We start from the raw sequence: 18076 nt of genomic DNA, 5'->3' as shown, positions 1-18076 counted from the left end.
TTCCACTGCTTTGTTTGTTATCCGAACTTTCATCGATTTTTTTTTCGTTTTTAAAAGTGCATTATATTAAAACGATGGTAGATGTATAAAAAATATTTAAGTGCTTTCCTCCATATAACTGGATGCACTAGTTTGTACAAGATAAAATGCTTTATAAAACAGAACACTGTCACAAAACTATATAGTTTCTAAGGTATTTGGCAATGAAGTGATAACCGTTTCATATAGAACATTTAATGAGTTAGCTCCTGAAGGTTTAAACATTTTTGGGTCCTATAACTGCTGTTATAGCGGTTGTAGCTGCTGTGAGCTGAAGAATTCTGAATTGGCAAGTTTCTTAAAACATGCATTTTTTATTGGAACAATCTGAATGTTTACTTCTTAAATGAGCAAATTGATATTCTGAAAAAAAAAAATCCTCTAAATTAGCCCAACCAGTAGAGGTAACCAGCATCTAACCCCAAACGCAATGCTTGATGCTTAAATAGGCTTAAAGAGCCATTACAAACCTTGATTTTTTTTAAAATATACCCTCACATAATACATGGTAATAAAGGAGCACCTCAACCTCTTTTCAAATGGTGGCAGTTATAATTCTGTATTAGTATAACCTGTTCTTATCATATACAGATGCAGAATAGGAGCCATTCATCAGTCAGTTAACTGACCAGAACAATTGATGCATTATATCTTTATTTCTTCAGTTCAATTGAGAATCTTGACAAGAATCATCTAACTGTACACATCCACATAAGAAAAATAAAATTCAGTCAAAACATTAAATCCCACTTTTTTTAAAAGACATTATAAGCTCACTGTTATGATTTACAATGCATTTGTTAGATAAGAAAATAAAGAGGTGAAACCGACACCTTTGCTTACATGTTCATTCCTACAAATAGTTTTAAGACATGATTAAATTGACTGGGAGGGGTAACTGGAACTCTGAGAAGTTGTTGTCCATTTCTAATTATTACATCATTTTTTTCTGACAAAAGTGCCTTGAGATAACATGCTGCAGTGGGGAAGGCGGCAAGCATTAGACGTCAGCACAGGAAGTCAGGCACATCATGTTTCATCACAATGCGTCAATCAATTCAACTTAGTCATAAAGCTCAGGGCAGCATTATCAATATCATGTCACAGTCGACTCTGTCAATGTTGATATGTATATTTGCTGTTTGGGAAAGGGAGTCAAATCGAAGACAACTAAAAGTAACCAGTACACTGGAAAGTTTCTTGTGCATTGAGCGGTTTCTCTTAATTAATTTCACACACTTCTTTAAAGTAAGGACTATTCTCAAAACATACAATGGTTGTCAGAACCAACAGGTCTTTTTAAACTAGTACTACTGCTTTTGCAAACTACATCCGCTGTCACATACAGAATGAAATACAATTGTACAGCTGTTTAATGTCCAAAGTTTAAGTCCATTTGACTCAAAATGTCACAGCATCATATTATGATTTTTCATCTTATTGATACAAGATGTATTAATGTGGTACGCAGCACAGTAAGTACATATTGCTGAACTGTTCAGTCATTTATCAGTTTCATCAAAGACACAAGATATTGGAACAGTATCACATTTTATAGTGTTACCATTGTGCTCACATATTTGAGCTAAGAATCTCAGAAATAGACAATATTTTATAGGAAAATTCAATTGAGAAAAAAAAAAAGTATTACAACTCACACATTAACCACAAAGGCCTATGTTTTAAGGAATCAAGCTGAATTACATATTCAAGAGTTTTCATAAATGGAAAATCTTCCTATTCGTTCTCCTTAGGGGGTTTTGGAGCCAGTGCTACACAAGCTTTACTATAATGTGGAAACAATGTGTTTGTCAAATATGGAAGGATCCTCCTCCAATGAATCCACTGAAGACACATTTTACTATGCTCTGTAAAACTGTGTTTAGAGTGTTCAAGAGTGATGTCTTTAAAATTCTACATAACAGTTTACACATACAACATACACTGCATTTCCCAGAACAAGCCTAATTCCAAAGCAACAGAAATAGCTCAGAGTTAAGGAAATGCCTTAACACCACTACATAATTCTCCTAAAAAAAAAAAAAAAAAAAAAAAAAAAAAAAAAAAAAAAAGAAACAGAAAAGCACCTTTCAGCAGTAAAAGACTTAAAATGCTCCATCAGTTCACTAAGGTCAAGTTAAAATCCCCTCCATGCTATTATAGGTGATTTTATCCAACCACTCTTTCCTAAATGAAAGCATAATATGGGCTTTAAAGGGACAGAGCTTTTCATCACAGTTTTGTAGTTATCTAAAACTGCTCAGACACGCTAACTAGCCTTAATCTCAAAGTGACAAGTGCATGGTCAGATTCTGATCAAAAGAAAACTGGCTCACTTCAGAACATTTACTAACCTGAATAAGCATCCTGCCTGTCTAAAGAAGGTACTCTTCTTAAATTCATTTAAGGTGCTCCCATAGACTGGGGAGGTGTTTCTATGCTAATATGGTAATAATAACTTCCAGCAGCATCACTCCTTTTGCCTTAATGGCATGTACTGCCTTGTATTTAAGTTTGAGAAGACCCATTTTGGAATCTTCTCACAGAGATGTTTGGGATGTCCACACTATTCGTGACATTGGTCAATCGCACCAGTACACCCTGACTTCCCCTCTTTGGCATTTTTTGTTTTCCAAAAGCAATCGACTGACTTGCATTAAGAATCTGATTCCCCACTTTCACTAATGGGAAAATTATTTCCAGTCACAGAGAAATCAAGTTATTTTTAAGCATCATGAAGAGAGTAATCATTAGTAATCCAACTCCTTCAATGTTCTAAGTATCAATTATTCTATCATCCCAAACACTGAACTCCTCTCTCAAAGTGCTTTATAAGGGGTTTACATCCTAAGTAGAATTGAAATTCTGGTCACATTCGGTCATCCTACACCTTGGTGGACAGAGCTACCTCACTGTATCTACAGAGCTCTACCAAACACAGACAATGCACAATCTTACACAGAAGGGTTTCTACTCCATGTTCTGCTAGACCGGTAAAGGAGCAACGGGAAATGACGCATGTTCAAGGTGCAAGGTTAGTCAGAAAGGAGCGAACAGTTTAAAAACTACAGTGAATCCAGCAAACCAGGGAGTAGTGTGCATAGCCCATGTGTGTCTTAGGATTCAGTTCATCAAGCCTGGCCATTCTGGTGCATAGATTACCAACTAAGGCAGCATGACCACCAGTAGGAGGGAAACTCTGAGTGGCGTGTTGGGAAGAAGGGGCTGAACGTGAGCCTAGGCAAAAGGAAGAAGGGACAGTGCTCTCAAACTTTTCTCCTCTCTCACTCGTAAACTTCACTCGCTCCTTCAGCAACTAGCAGCATTCTCATAGGCAAGACTGGCATGTAAACTCTGCTGCCAAGGAGATGTGCTAATAACAGTAGCCTGTGCCAAGCATGTGTGTATGTATGTGTGTATGTATGTGTGTACATCACTCTTGGCCGAAGCCCTCCGTCTCCTCAATTGCGAACATCAGCTTTTCTTTAAGCTGCTCGTAACTCTTGTAAGGGGGTAGATCCAAACGGTTAAAGCTGTTATGGCAACAAAAAAAACAAAACAAAAAAGAAGAAATCATAAGGCCTCATTGTAAAACAGTTCATATCTTTGCTTAGAATGAGGAACTCAGAACAAAAACAAAACACTGAAATCTAGACCGGGCAAGCTACAAATCAGAAATTAAGTATTATTTGCAAGGGGAAGATTTTTAAAGCTATTATAAATGCCTTTTGTCATGTTATGGTTAAGATGAGATCGTTAGGATGAGCTCACCATGTGTGGCTCCTGGGAAGCCAGTTCTCTTTCCCCACCTTCTCAATACAGAACTTCTGAGGCCCGTTGCTACCTATTGCACAAACATGAGGGCATTTATTTTGAGTTTCCTAGAACAAAATCTCTAGGACACTGTTATGGGCACAACTGACAGACTTTTTTGAGCAGCTCTAGGGTTTCAAGAAGTGGCATAGAACTTGCATTCCACACACTTCATAGCCTAAAGATGGGATTCTCCAGCGAGTCTGTGAGGTGCATGGCACAGTTGTGCATCAAGTAAAAAAATAATGACCTCAACCATACTTACCCATGAGGTCAGTGAACCCTCCGACAGGAAGTCTGCAGGTGCCGGTCACAAACTGCAGCAGACGCATCCTCTTCTCATTATCCATCTCCTTCACAAACTGCACAAGTAGAGAGCAAGAGCAAGAGGCCGGAGTGAAGAGATGGATAGCAACTTTATCCACAGACACCAAAATAATGATTCCCCAAAACAATTTCCTAAGAATGTACAGCTTATCCATCAATGCTTTTATACACAAAGATAAAAGCATTAGCATTGACGGGCATCAGTACTGAGTGCAAGATGTTATAAATAGTGGAGTAAAATGGAACTGCGAGCGCTCATGCTCACAATGGCATTAGAGCAGTTAAGAGGGCTGGGCAGGGCACACGAGAGCTGAGCTAGGATCAGTGTTTTTCAGTTCACACCCCTGTAATGGGACGTGGACGGGTGGGGCAGATGGAGCCTTCCTCAGGGCCACTATCTGAGTCCTGCCTAACCTGCCAGAACCAGACGATCTGCTTGCTGCTGCGAGTGTAATGTCTGTAGATGGTGTTCCTCTGCCAGTCTGCAAGGTCAATCTCCTGCATCCCACACAGCATCACCTACAAAACACATGCACACAAGAACGATCACAGGCCATCACATTCTATAACACAGGAGGACAAAAGCAGCTCACCTTGCGTGGATATTGGACTACTAGCACAGCTATAATAATGGACAGTTGGCTTTAAAAGAAATCTTTCAGTGTTGTGCTGCGTGAGAAGTCCATAAATAAATCACTAAGCCCTGGTGTAATGCTCTGCACCTCTAGCTCTTTGGCATCGAAGTACTGCAGGTACTGCTGGGGCAAGACTTCGTTAAAACCTTCAAAGAAAGCTTGAGTCTGCTCCTCAACTCCTCTGGATAGTCTCCATTCTGCCACCAGTCTGAACACAGATATGCATATGTACACACACACACACACACACACACACACACACAGTTTCAGGTCACATTTTCCAGCTAACACAGTGCCCTCACGTATGTAATAAAGTTCTAGCTATTTCACAATTATTAATGTGCTTTTACATCAAGAATAGTACAATAAGTCCTACATGTGAGCCACTACCTGATATATTCCTCCTTATTTTCCTCAGTTACCAGAATGTTCCCTCCATCTGGCTTCAACTCATGAGTAGTGACTTCACCCAAGATCTCCTTGTCCACAGAGAAATACATCTCCAGCCCACACTCCTCCAAGTTATTTTCCCTGTGAGTCAAATGGCATTGGATAAGTGGAATCATTACCAACAGGGGAGATTAAAAATGGCAAACAATGCACAAAAGAACACTTGTTAAATTGCTGTGCAGCTGCTGTTCTGTAAAATATGCACATTTATCTTTTTTTCCCCTTGATATGTGGTATGGCCTTTCTGGCATTAGACAAAAACCTACATGCTTGTTATGAAGACGGAGGCTCATTCTGTGGTGAGTTTCGCTAAAGACACCACTGGGACGAGCAACGCTAGAGACAACAGATCTAGCTGGCGGTGTGGTCTTAAGTTGGGTGTGCAATATGAATGGGGACACTGTTCCAGTGAGGACATTCTGGGACTAAAGCAGCAAAGAAAACAATCCAGTGTGCACCACTAGCAGTCTTAGTGAAGGTTGCAAGTAGTGGAGGGAGGGGGAGGAGGATATTCTGACTGACCTTCTGAATGTCTTACAGAATGTTTGACTGGGTATCTGTTCCCCTTAGTACTTCCTGCACACACACCCTGCTCTTCTGGAATGTCGTATTAAGGACAGGGATAAGCATGCAACCTATCTATTTTGGTTGCTATGTAATTTGTTACTTAATACTGCCATATTGGCCCTACAATACCGATAAGGCAAGATGCTGCAATTCACAAACAAGCAAACACTTGACATTTCTTCAAGTTAACATGACCCAACATTCCACTGCAATTAATATCACAAATCACAATAAACAGATGTTTTATCACAATATAGTAAATATCATTCAGCCCTTCAGGATTTTCTGCATAAATATGACCTAAATCATTGATTTCACACAAGTGTTAAAAGTAGAACCCAATTAAATACTATACCTGGTAATTTATTTACTGAGGAAAATGTTACAATATTACATATCTGTGAGTGGCAAAAGTAAGTCAACCTTTGCTTTCAGAATCTGGTGTGACTCCTTGTGCAGCAGTAACTGCAGCCAAACGTTTTAGCCTGTTCCTCAGAAAAGCTTCAACTCTGGGATGATGGTTGGTTTCCTCACATAAACTGCTTGTACATTTCTATTGAATTCAAATCAGGACACTGACTTGGCCATTCCAATATATTAACTTTATTCTTTAACCATATTTTGGTAGAAAGACTTGTGTGCTTAGGGTCATTGTCTTGCTGCATGACCCGCTTCCTCTTGAGAATCAGGTCACGGACAGATGGGCTGACATTTTCTTTTAGAATCCACTGGTATAATTCAGAACACCCAGGGTGGCATTTTGCCAGGGGTGGGGGGGTGAGGAGCCCACACAAGAAAAAAATTGGAAGGTGACATTTGCACATCGCGTCAGTGATATCATCATGTCACCGTGTGGGTCTGATAACCTCGTCGGGGTGGACGAGACATTCTCCAGTAGCTTCCCTGTTGTCGGTTTGTTTGTTTCCCCATCAGTTGGTTCATGCCCAGTTCATCACTGTCAATCTGAGTTTGTTATTATCTACAGCTGTTTGTATTTAATCTCTAAACTCTGTACATTTATACCCCTCTTTTTCATGTCTTCCTGTTAAGGTCTGTATTGCTGTTGCATACTACTAAGTGATGTTCTCCGCTTCTTAGTGTCTGTATTTTCTTGTTTTTGGAGTTATTTGTTTTCCTGGTTATTGACCCATCACGTTGCCCTCCAGTTTGACTATAGATTATACCTTTCTTCAAGTTTGGTACATCAATTGCTGTAACCGTAATAAAATGCTGAAATGTTTGCAAGTGCAGTCTGCCTCTTCTCTCACACCGTCTCACGGTCTCTAAACTACATAGGGAAAGGTCTCCCACTGAGAAGTATGAGTGTACCTTCTCCACTGGAAGCCAAAGGTAGGGGCAGCAGGGGAACTATCAAATAGCACGCCTAGAACTTTATACAGCTGCATACTTGTCTGATATAGGATTTGTGCAATTTAGTTTCATTTGTCTTTTTTTGTTAGCAGTAGGGTAGTAATGTAATAGTTAGATTCTCTTTCTTCTTTGTATCATATACTAATACTTGTTTCTATTTGTCTATTATATCTTTTTGGTATTGATGAGATTTGTGTGTGTGTGTGTGTGTGTGTGTGTGTGTGTGTGTGTGTGTGTGTGTGTGTGTGTGTGTGTGTGTGTATTTATGTATAGATTTAGAAACATGCCCAAACCACAATAGTACCACCACGTTTCACAGATAGGATAAGGTTCTTGTGCTGCAACATGGTGTTTTCCTTTCTCTAAACATAATGCTTCTCAATTAAACCAAAAAAGTTCTATTTTGGCCTCATTCATCCACAAAACATTTTTCCAATAGCCTTCTGGCTTGTCCATATGATCTTTGGTAAACTACAGATGGGCAGAGCAGCAGCTTTCTCCTTGCAACCCCGCCATGCACACCACTGTTGTCCAGGGTTATCCTGATGGTGCACTCATGAACATTAACTTTAGCCAAAGTGAGAGAGACCTGGGTTCCCTTGTGATATCGCAGACCGTCACACTGGAGTGTAATACGTCGCAGACCGTTACACTGAAGTGTAATACGTCGCAGACCGTTACACTGAAGTGTAATACGTCGCAGACCGTTACACTGAAGTGTAATACGTCGCAGACCGTTACACTGAAGTGTAATACGTCGCAGACCGTTACACTGAAGTGTAATACGTCGCAGACCATTACTCTTGGAGTGATCTTTATTGTTTGAGCACTCCTGGTGAAAACACAATCTGACTTAGCGGAGTCTTTTATATAGTTACAACATTCACATAGTTATAGTAGATCACATTTATCCACCCTGAGCATCACCACCACTTTTTCTATGGTCCTGCCTTAGAAAGGTCAAATAAAACAAGGTGTTTTAGGTTTTTATAACACCGCGCTCTGCAATGCTTTCATCTGTTTTGCCTTTACTGCTCACAGGTTATGTTATTCTGAGCATACATTTTCATAAACATTAAATAAACAAGACATACTACCATCCCAAACCTGTCCTTTAAAAGACTACTCTATCTTTATTGAAATCAACCTCACATCCTTTTCCTCCTCTCTACTTATTACATGACCCAGTCACTATCAGAATCAGGATCATCATGGCCACCACATCCATTGGCATAACTTACTTGATCCAGATGAGGGAGTTGTAGAACTCTGGGTCAATGGACTCCAGGTCTTTCAGAGACAATGGCTTGCTTAGGATTCGTTTATAGAAGGGTAGAGAGAAGCCAGTATCTATGAACTTCCCGTGAAACAGAGCCTGGAAGGAAACAAACGCACACAGAGAGACTTATTAAACAGGTCCAACTACAGTCAGATTGACCAAGAGTTACTAGTATTAGTAGATGGAAATTCTGAACATTCGGATAATAAAAATTACTTATTGACTATATTGATTTCAGCCAAATTGGCCAAGACTCCCAGTTGTTCTTTTCTAATACTTTTAGGTACATGTCCTAGTGGTAATATTTGGAGATAATTTATACCTTTTGGATGCATTAAAACAAAAACTACTCGTGAAGGTTACTGCTTTACTGGTTAAAATGTGCCTAATAATGTGAATCTTTGCAAATACCATGGCAATGAATCGTCCAATAAACTTGAAGTACTTCAAATGGTCTGGATTGATGGAGGAGGCTGGGTTGATCTGCAGACAGTAGTTGTCTTTGCCCGCATACTCAAAAAGACAGTACATTGGGTTCAACACTTCATGAGACAATAGGAAAAACCATTCCCTGTAACATACACACACAGACATACTCTTATTAATAAACATTTCTACTGCTATTCTCAAAACAGATATCAAATATTGTTTATAGTCTTTTTGCTCATCATTGGAGATTATCCAATTATAATGGTAGACCACAACTGGACCACTAGCTCTAAGTAGGCCAAAGTGTTGGTTTTAAAAGAACAATCTTTAGGGGGAGTAAATCCACTGACTTATGACCCAATAAAGTTAGTAAAAGATCGCAGAATTTGTATGTTTGCATTTTAATATGTAGAGAAGCATTGGGAACCATTTTTCAGAGAGTACCATCTCTGAAACAAATGAATAAATAAACAGCTGTTCTACCATTTAAAAAAAGAGTCTACAATTAAAAAGACAAAAAAAAAAGTGAACAATATGGTCACAATATGGTCACATAGATAGTATGGATCTGAGATCACATGCAGCTGAGTAATTAATATACCTGGCCACTCCTCCATAGTCTAGCCCCTCCTCTCCTGGAAAGATGACCCATAGTCTCCGTCTCAAATCTTGTGGGTGGAAGCTCATGATCTTTAAAAAAAAAAAAAAAAAAAAAAAAAAGTCAATCATTCTTTTAATGAGAAATTTTAATGAGAACCTTTTAATGAGAAATATTAAATCCTTAGAAAAATCAGTTTTTTCAAATCTACAAGGAATCAGCATTAAAGTGCTGCTTAAGAAAGCCATTCAGTTACAGAAAGGCCTTCTCTCTGACCTGCTGAAAGGAGTCCTCAAACAGTGTCTTGCGATTGACATGGATTTTGATATGCTGAGGCTTTGATAGTTGCTGTGATGATGAAGCAAAAACAAAATTCAAATATGAATCTCACATGTTGCACATGCAAATTGACAGTATAAAACTCAACAAACAACAGTGCAGTTTTAGAACATACCTGACACCAGAAGCGGAAATAGTGAACTTTGGCTTTGAAGTCTCGCACATAAGTAATCTGAGGGCCATTCTCACTGTGAGCCAAGCAAAATGGAAAACTTAGAAGTGGTAAAAAAAAATTTTTTTTTTAAATCTACTCACCATACTAAATCTGAAAATGATCATTTTATAAAGTAAAAGTTGCATTTTCTAACCTTGGCTAGTCTGCACATACCTGTATAACCTATACTATTATTACCAATATACATTTTCTACCTACCTCTGACCCAGTCTAAATTACCTTATACCTCATCTCCTAGGCTGATAAAAATCATATGCTTTACATAAAACATTAGCAGGTATTACCTATAACAAAAACATTCCAAAGTACTTTGTGAGAAAACAAATCTCAAAACTGCACTCTTAGGACAATTTGGGGCCAAAAACATAACACTGTGAGACACACACATTGCACCTTTTAAGCATGCATAGAAGAGAGTTCTGGACTACATGCTTGTGTTTATGCTTGTGCCTTCACCACACCTGACCTCTCCTGTAGATTCAGGTGTCCAGTTTGGTTATAGCCTACTCTGCATAAGTTTCTGGAATTACAGTGAACCAGGTAGGGTTTATAGGCAGCAGGAGCTCACGCATGATCCACTGACAAAGCAATGTGACCTTGATGAGGGGATGAGCAGGAGTGGGAGCCCAGGATGGGGAGACAAGGCCTTTATGAGAACAGCCATGAGGGCAAACAGCACCTGTGGGCCTCTCTAAAGAGCAAAGGAAAATAACAAGCTGGCCTTGGTGTATCCGTGCACCGGTCTCCATCAGCACACTTGCCCACCTACACATGCACACATACATAACGCACAAGCACAAGGACACTTAGATAAGGAACATGGTACTGTAGCCATGGCAGTTGGAGAAGGCCAGGAACAAAAATATACAGCAAGGGTGCCAGCCAATCAAGATACTGTAAGGGTGCCGGCTAATCAAGCAAGTTTCAGGAGACACAGAAGAAAGGCCCATTTTCTTTGCCACTGGTGAACAACCGAGTGCACAATTTCAAGTACTTCAAGAATACCATACAGGAGGGCATATAAGAAACAAATGAAGCTCCTGGGAACCAAGGTCATTCTAGCCCTCAAGAAGCTGAATTCAAGATGCCTACCAAAGGCCAACACTGCCCCTTGCTGCAGGAACTGAAGAGGAGATGGAATCTGAAACTACAGACTGCCTATGAGCTCACATCATTGAATATACAAGCATCACAAGAGCAAAGCCTCACTTGAACACTCAAAATGCATAAGGAAGGGAGACATGCCCTCTCTGGCACTCTAAAAAATCAATGCTATCTCTGAATATTTACAATAAAATGTGTCACATTTCTGCAACAGTGTTGCTGCAGTTTAGCAAACTGGTTAATATACAACTAAATCTATATTAGTAACCTTGAAATTTGGAAATAATGATTTAACACTGTAGCATCATCATATTTCACAAAATTCAAAATAAAACACAAAAATCATGTAAGATCAGTTTGTCCCACATTAATGCCAAACGGGCCACTTTGATAATAGTCCATCTTTGTATCGTCAAGTTAAACACTCTGTAAACTTGTTTTAAAAGGTGCTATACAGATAAAATTATTATTGTTGTAGTAAAAGTGGAAGGCTCACAGTGAAGATTTGCCAGTGCGGGGGTCAATGTAGGTGGTTGATCTCCTGTTGTGGTCAACGAAGTATGGAATTCCATCCACAGTAAACCTCATCTCCCAACCTTCAGGCAAAGGCTTCTCATTCAGCAAGCTTAACCACACACACATACACACACACACACACACACACAGACAGACAGAAAGAGGTTTCAAGCAATCACTCAGACATAGACATCAGTAAAAGGCTTGCTAAGTGTGGAGACAACAAAGATATAGCATTCGTTTCAATCTGAGGGGGTTATATGGTGCCATTAGGCTTGTATTTTATTGATGAGTGTTCCGAGTCCTACCCCTGAGTGCAAGGATCCTCCCATTGTGTTGTTCTTGTAGGATGATGAACAAAGTACATTCTCCCATTACTGTCGGTCCGCTTCTCTGTAGATGAAATGGGTAGGTGTGTATGTATACAGACAGACTGAGTCAAATAAGCGCAAGGGCAGATAAACATTACTGCCTGCTTCTTCCAGAAAATAAACATTTTATAATGTCATGCTTTTTACTGTACAGTTTCAACAAATTAGTATTTTAAGTCTCAAGGTAAAGACAACTGATTGGGAATGTGTTGCGTGACTGTCTCACCCCATCCCTGAGGTAATGGTCCCAATGGATCAAACTCTTTATTAGCAGTTGGTGCTAGGTGATCCTGGAGCTAGAGGGCGGAGGAACGGAGGAGGATTAGGGAGGTGAGAGATCGGCAGATCCCCAGAGGCACAGACAAAAACAACAGTCGATAAAACAACAACTTTTTATTAATTATTGTGACATATGCAAAAAATAACTAGTAGCCAGGGTGTAAAAGGTGTGTGGGTCCTAACCCCGTAGATGAATCTCTGGTTGAACAGGTGCATGGCTCCTTGCAGCTGGCTGCGCTGGTTCTGCCACTCCTCATAGTTCCTGACCGACTCTGCCGTGGGTCTCTGCCACGTGGTGGTGCGGCTGATGTGATCAACATAGTACACACGGCCCATTGGGTCCACGCGCCGCTCCCAGCTAAGACATGACACAGCAACAACCTTTCAGTGAACCTTCACTCAACAAACTGCAGTTACAGCCATCAAGTACATTATTTATTCTATACCTTTCCAGCCATTTTTTTTTCTTTGCCTTCAGCCATATTGTGAGGGCAAATATTAGTGCACAACATTGCTAGAAACTAAAATCCTTTTAGAGGGACTACGCTACCCAGGAGGCAAAGGTTCTGGTCTCTCCCATGTGGTCCTCTTCTCAATGTGATCCACAAAGTATATACGACCATTCTGATCCACTCTCTGCTCCCAGCTACAACGTGTAAACATGAAAAACAAGTCAGACAACGGATGTCCAGAATACCTAGGATTTATCCACAATAGTCTCTAATTAGGATATGGAGTTAATTGGAGTCAATGCAAAATAGTGTCGGAGATAAGCAAAGCCTGCAACTTTTTAATAATCAGAAAACAAGATGGACATGAACAGTGTGGTACAAAGTAAAAAGGGAAACCCACCCAGGAGGAAGCGGGCCTGTGTTGATGGGGCTCACTCGATGGAGAGAGGGGCTCACCCCGAGGGCCTGACCTGAGCCTGAGGTTGAGCCTGAGGTTGAGCTTGAGCCCTGGTTCACTGGCTCCCTGTTCACACTCATGTGCGGCGACGTTTCTGGACTTGGACCACTGCTTCCGTGGGATGGAGTGGAGCCAGGTGAGGAGACTGACAGAAGTGAGGAAATAGTTAATGGACCCAAAAACACAGGGCAAACATTTATTGCAATCACAATTAGAACAAAGGGCTCCACTTGATATATAGTAAGAACAGTTTACTCAATAATACTGATGTACATATTGGTGGATGAATGCTAACAATAATTTAACTTGCCCATTAGTGATCATTCAATATCAGCAACAAGAGTCCTGTTAAGGACTCTTACTCTTCTGAAATGAGCAGTTTAATTTAAAAATTGAACTGAACTGAACAGACACAAGTCAAACGGTCGCTCCACCTCTGAGAGCAGACACTCACCTGCTGAGGAAGAGGGTCTCTGGGGAGAAGCAGGGGGTGGCCACTGGGGTCTAGGTGGCCGCAGTGGCCTCAGAGCCCCTGCTGAAGGAGATGGAGACCCTGGACTTCCCACAGCGTGACCATTGGGCAATAAAGGATCATCAGCAATGTCGCTGGAGGGAGAGGAGTCTCGACTCGATCTGCCACACAGATGATTTATACAGGCTACAGAAGTGGCTTAACTCTTAGCAAACATGGGTAACACTGTCTAATAGTTAAGATGATCATACAGCTGTTTGAAAAACAAAAACACAGAACTATTTGGAAATCATCTATTACAAATATGAATCTGAAGTCCCTTAAAACTCCCATAACAAACACCAGGGAGCTATCACACCTGCCAGCCACTTCCCCATTCAGCCTGGACTCTCCATTCGGAACAGCATCTAGGATTAGGAGAAAAAGAAGCACTATTTATTCATGCAGTGCACTCATAGACTCACAAATGGTACAAATGGAATGGGATGCGATATGGGTGTCGAGCATTCTTTAGGGAGCATTTACATGGTGTCTTTATAAACACTGCGTTCATTGTGAAACTTGCTTCTTTGGGGGTGGGCAGTGCCAAGTTGGCAAAAACTACCCAATGGGAGTACACCAAAGAGAATACCAAAAAGAACAAGATGGTCATAAAAGCTTTTAAAAATTACTCAAACTTGAGCTATTCTTTTTTATGTTCAGATATGGTAATGTTTGTTTAGTGTTGTACAGAGCTAAAGGTGGCCAATAACAGCCAAAGCTTTTCCTCCTAGTAGAGAGAAGTTATCCTCAATCTTGACTGGCTGGTGGTGGATGATGCGCAGTTTAAAAATGAAAAACACGCTGTGCAGGCTAAAGGAACACGCTTCGGCCATGACGCACGGTGCGCCGTAGACAAGTAGGTAAAGAAGCTTCTGAGAGTTTGAAAAGACATCACGAGAACTCCACCTTACAGTGGTTTTGAGCTAGGCTGTGGATTGAAGATAGTACTACAGAAGATAGTACTACATCACTGTGAAAAGATAAGCCTGCACCCAGATGTCTGGTTACAAAAAAGTCGTCTCACTGTTTTTCTGTTCCTCCGAAGCAAAGGTTGCAGGATCCACCTGCATTCCATCCAAACACACAGACAGATCACCCACCACGTCATTGCTGTCCCTGTCTGCACTCAGTGGCAGAGTGCGCACCACCTCACAAACTGAGACAGGAGGAGAGCACCATTAGAGAGACAGCATGTGAGAAGGGGAGACAAGACCAAGAATTAATCCTCTCTTAGTAAAAAAAAGCACAGTAACCATTGTGGTTAGTGTAAAACTCAGTTCTTTTAGTATTGTGACCATAGATTCTATCATTCTAGATAAAAGCATATAATTAATTCAATCATTTATATATTCTTTTTTTGACATCCAAAGTCACTTAGTTAGAATACTAGTTTGCAGTTTTGACCATAATACTACTTGAACAAACAAACCTTAAAACATTCAACATGGAAAATAGTTAACACTAGTGTTAAAGTCAAGACTATAAGTTGGAGCTCTTATGATCCTGCTCATCTGAATTCAGGTAAAGAGGTCCAGCATTAATCATACTGAGCAAATAGATGATGGGTTTTCCTGTTGCAGATACTGCACTAAAATATATTTCCTTGTATTCAAATCCTGATAGATTTGTCCATTTCTGTCTTTTTGGATTCACATTCACCACATTAAAGATACAAATTGTCTTTTTGGTCAGTTTTCTTTGTCTCAGACATCACACAAGATACAAATTAAAGATTTAGAAAATGGATGTTGAGTATGAATTGTTACCTTACCACAGGTTTTCGCTAAAAGTATTGGCCTATTGTTAGGCTTCTAATTCTAGGCTATATTTCCTAAGTAGTGGTGTTTGTTTCAGCGTCACATGGCTAACATGTGTTGTGTCTTTGAAAAGAACCTTTGTGTTTAAAGCCAGTTCAGTTGCCATCCTCAGTGGTAAAGCAGGAATTATTCCACATACAGAGGATACACGCCGGCTATTGCTCATTATTCAGTGCGAATATGTAACAATCCTATCTGTGAAAAAACTTACTCTTCAGGTCATTGGACTTGAGCGTCTCACTGACTTGTAAAGTTGCCATTCCCAACAAAATGTCTGCCTTCAGTGTCTGATGACTCCAGACACGAAAAATTAACTGGCTGAAGGGTGTAACAATCCTAAAGGGATAAAAACCAAAGTCATTCAAAAACTTGAAAAGAATCTGTATACACACTCAAACTAAAAAACTGCCATATTACACTTACACTGTAAGAGGTTGTTTCCATTTAGGACTGTGTGTGTTGGTGCATTTCTCTGTTTTTTTAGACTGGCCATCCACAGCCACCTCCACATATGGACTGGGCCCAAACCAGTTCTTCTTGTTCTCTTTCAGCTTAGCTGATAGAACTGTTGACCAAGTAAACATATAAATACATAAAGAAAGCTGACCTTTAACTGGACATGGACAGATAAGACAAGCCTAATTAAAATAAAACTATCACAATGTAGCATCAGTATAAGTCTTGGTCAGGTTAGTAGCGTTTGTCTCTCTAGAAGTACTCACCTATTATCTGCAACTGTGCTTTCATCATGCAGCCATTAACAGTAACTTTTGGGGCTCAGATGTTTCTGAGAAAAAGTAAACACATAACTAGGGTGGACAAATACTCTGTAAAGATTTCCCGAAATACAAAAAAACGAGTGTTTTTAAATTTAAAAATCAGTTGAACCCATATGTGAAATATAATATAATATATATATATATATATATATATATATAAACACACATCAAAGTAATTAGAATTTAATTACATATTCTTTTAGACAGTGTCGACCATTAGAACATACAAAACTAAATACTGACAATGACTGTCTGCCTCAATCTTTGATGTTCATAAACGGAATATAATCATGGCCTAATTATCACAAATTAGGTGTGATTATTATCTGTCTGATTTTGCCTGTTTACCAAACTAAAACTCCCCAAGTATTCTCATTCTTTTATGAAATCTGGGCAGAACTCTATTTTGTTACTGGCTTCCAAATACATATTTGCCTTTTATCGACCTTAATTCACAAGTAATAATTTATTCAACAGTTCAGCAACGAAAGTGGTTAACGACTCTGAAAGGACCGAGAAGTAACAGGGATATTGCTCAAAAAAAGTTCCTATGTACTCATGGTATATGCAATCATTTGTTCTGATCTAATCTACAAGTACTTTCTTAACACAAAACAACTAGTTAGCTAGTTCCATAGACAGAAAAAATGACTAATATAGTTAGCATAGCTGGGTTAGCTGATAACTACTTCGTTACTGACAGGTTAGTTATCTTAGCGTTAGCTAGCTAACACGCCAAGTGACTCAACAGTGTTAATCTAACTTACTTCTAGAGCTGGATTCAAATAGCCTGTAAGAAGCAGTAAAGTCCATGGTTGACTAGCTAGCTAGGCTAAAAGGAAGCACACGAAAAGGGCTTATTACTTAAGATAGGGTTACGTTTATTTCTCAAAGTCTCAATTAACGGAACTGTCAAAACGTCGGTTAGCTAGGTTTACGTAGTTAGCAGTTAGCTAAAGCGTAAACGTAGCTAACTAGCTAACTTTAAGAATGAGACAATGAACAACGCTGTAACGCCAATTTAGATGGACAGCTTGTTAAAAACATTTGATTTCCTAGTATTCCTAGTAGCTGGTCAGCTAATTTAGTTTCTAAAATCAACGCTGCAGTTTGCCAAAACTAGCTAAAGCCGGATACTTACGTTGTTGTCATTATAGCTAGCTAAGGTTAATTTGTTAGCTAGTTAACTAGCTAGCTACTATATGTTACGCGCTTGACAGCAAGCAGCCTAAACAGCCTTATATTAGGACTGATTAATACCAGACATCATGCTAGTCAGCTATTGCACGCAATTTACCAAACCTAGCTAGCTACCACAACCTCTATAGCGCTCTCACTTGGTGGCGATGGAACAACTGACAATCAATGCCGAGATCAACTAGGAACACATCTAACTAGCAATGGGGTCAACGAAGAAGTTGCCGTGCCCTCAGAGCTCTTTATTTGGCCTGCTAGCTAAAGACAGCGCATCAATCTTATAGTTAGCTAGATGTTCATACTCGCAGCTAACATTACTGTCAAGCGTAAACCCGCTAGCTAGCTAGGTTAGCCATCGAGCTAACATTATTATTAACACAACGAGATGTATGAACGGAAGTTTTCCTTCGCATAAAATCTTACCAGTTTTTGGTAAAACAACGTCTGTGATTTTTAATCTCAGCGCAAATCAGCTGCGGGAAAAAAGAAACTTGTTTGGTGGACACAGTTTGCCATTTTAGTCCATTAACCAAAACACCACGTCTCCAGTACCTCCTTGTCATGTGAC

The 18076-nt window shown here is 39.8% G+C and overlaps 1 protein-coding gene across 3 annotated transcripts; it reads right to left on the bottom strand.

Annotated features, from left to right (window-relative positions):
• Positions 1 to 676: 676 nt before the first annotated feature.
• Positions 677 to 18075, bottom strand: itcha (itchy E3 ubiquitin protein ligase a). 3 transcript variants are annotated; one of them, XM_027000744.3, is made up of 24 exons: positions 17932 to 18075; positions 16255 to 16319; positions 15956 to 16097; positions 15744 to 15868; positions 14740 to 14871; positions 14032 to 14080; positions 13656 to 13834; positions 13145 to 13346; positions 12843 to 12938; positions 12476 to 12650; positions 12240 to 12309; positions 11951 to 12035; positions 11623 to 11751; positions 9963 to 10035; positions 9785 to 9856; positions 9512 to 9600; positions 8893 to 9052; positions 8444 to 8577; positions 5205 to 5345; positions 4902 to 5022; positions 4594 to 4698; positions 4118 to 4214; positions 3811 to 3883; positions 677 to 3572 (listed from the first exon to the last, which is right to left on the bottom strand). In XM_027000744.3, the coding sequence occupies exons 2-24, from the start codon at positions 16280 to 16282 to the stop codon at positions 3473 to 3475; spliced, it is 2577 nt and encodes an 858-aa protein (XP_026856545.2). In that variant the 5' UTR covers positions 16283 to 16319; positions 17932 to 18075; the 3' UTR covers positions 677 to 3472. The 3 variants fall into 3 exon arrangements, with proteins under 3 accessions (XP_026856545.2, XP_081573861.1, XP_026856546.2); XM_081717735.1 differs by lacking the exon at positions 14740 to 14871; XM_027000745.3 differs by lacking the exons at positions 14740 to 14871; positions 15744 to 15868; positions 15956 to 16097; positions 16255 to 16319; positions 17932 to 18075 and adding an exon at positions 14199 to 14714.
• Between the last annotated feature and the right edge of the window lies 1 nt (position 18076).

Source organism: Electrophorus electricus, chromosome 7 (genome assembly GCF_041902795.1).
Source record: "Electrophorus electricus isolate QZ-2024a chromosome 7, ASM4190279v1, whole genome shotgun sequence".
Classification (NCBI taxonomy): Eukaryota; Metazoa; Chordata; class Actinopteri; order Gymnotiformes; family Gymnotidae; genus Electrophorus; species Electrophorus electricus.
Note: the sequence above shows the minus strand (reverse complement) of the source record. Positions and strands in the feature narration are given on the sequence as shown.

Bases quoted from the DNA above. Each gene is read 5' to 3' on its own strand.
- itcha (XM_027000744.3), bottom strand. From the start codon at position 16,282: ATGATGAAAGCACAGTTGCAGATAATAG. The intron at 14,872-15,743 runs GTAAGTTTTTTC...CTCCTGTCTCAG, and splicing joins CAAGTCCAATGACCTGAAGA to TTTGTGAGGTGGTGCGCACT. The intron at 4,699-4,901 runs GTGCAGAGCATT...TGTGTTTTGTAG, and splicing joins TCGATGCCAAAGAGCTAGAG to GTGATGCTGTGTGGGATGCA.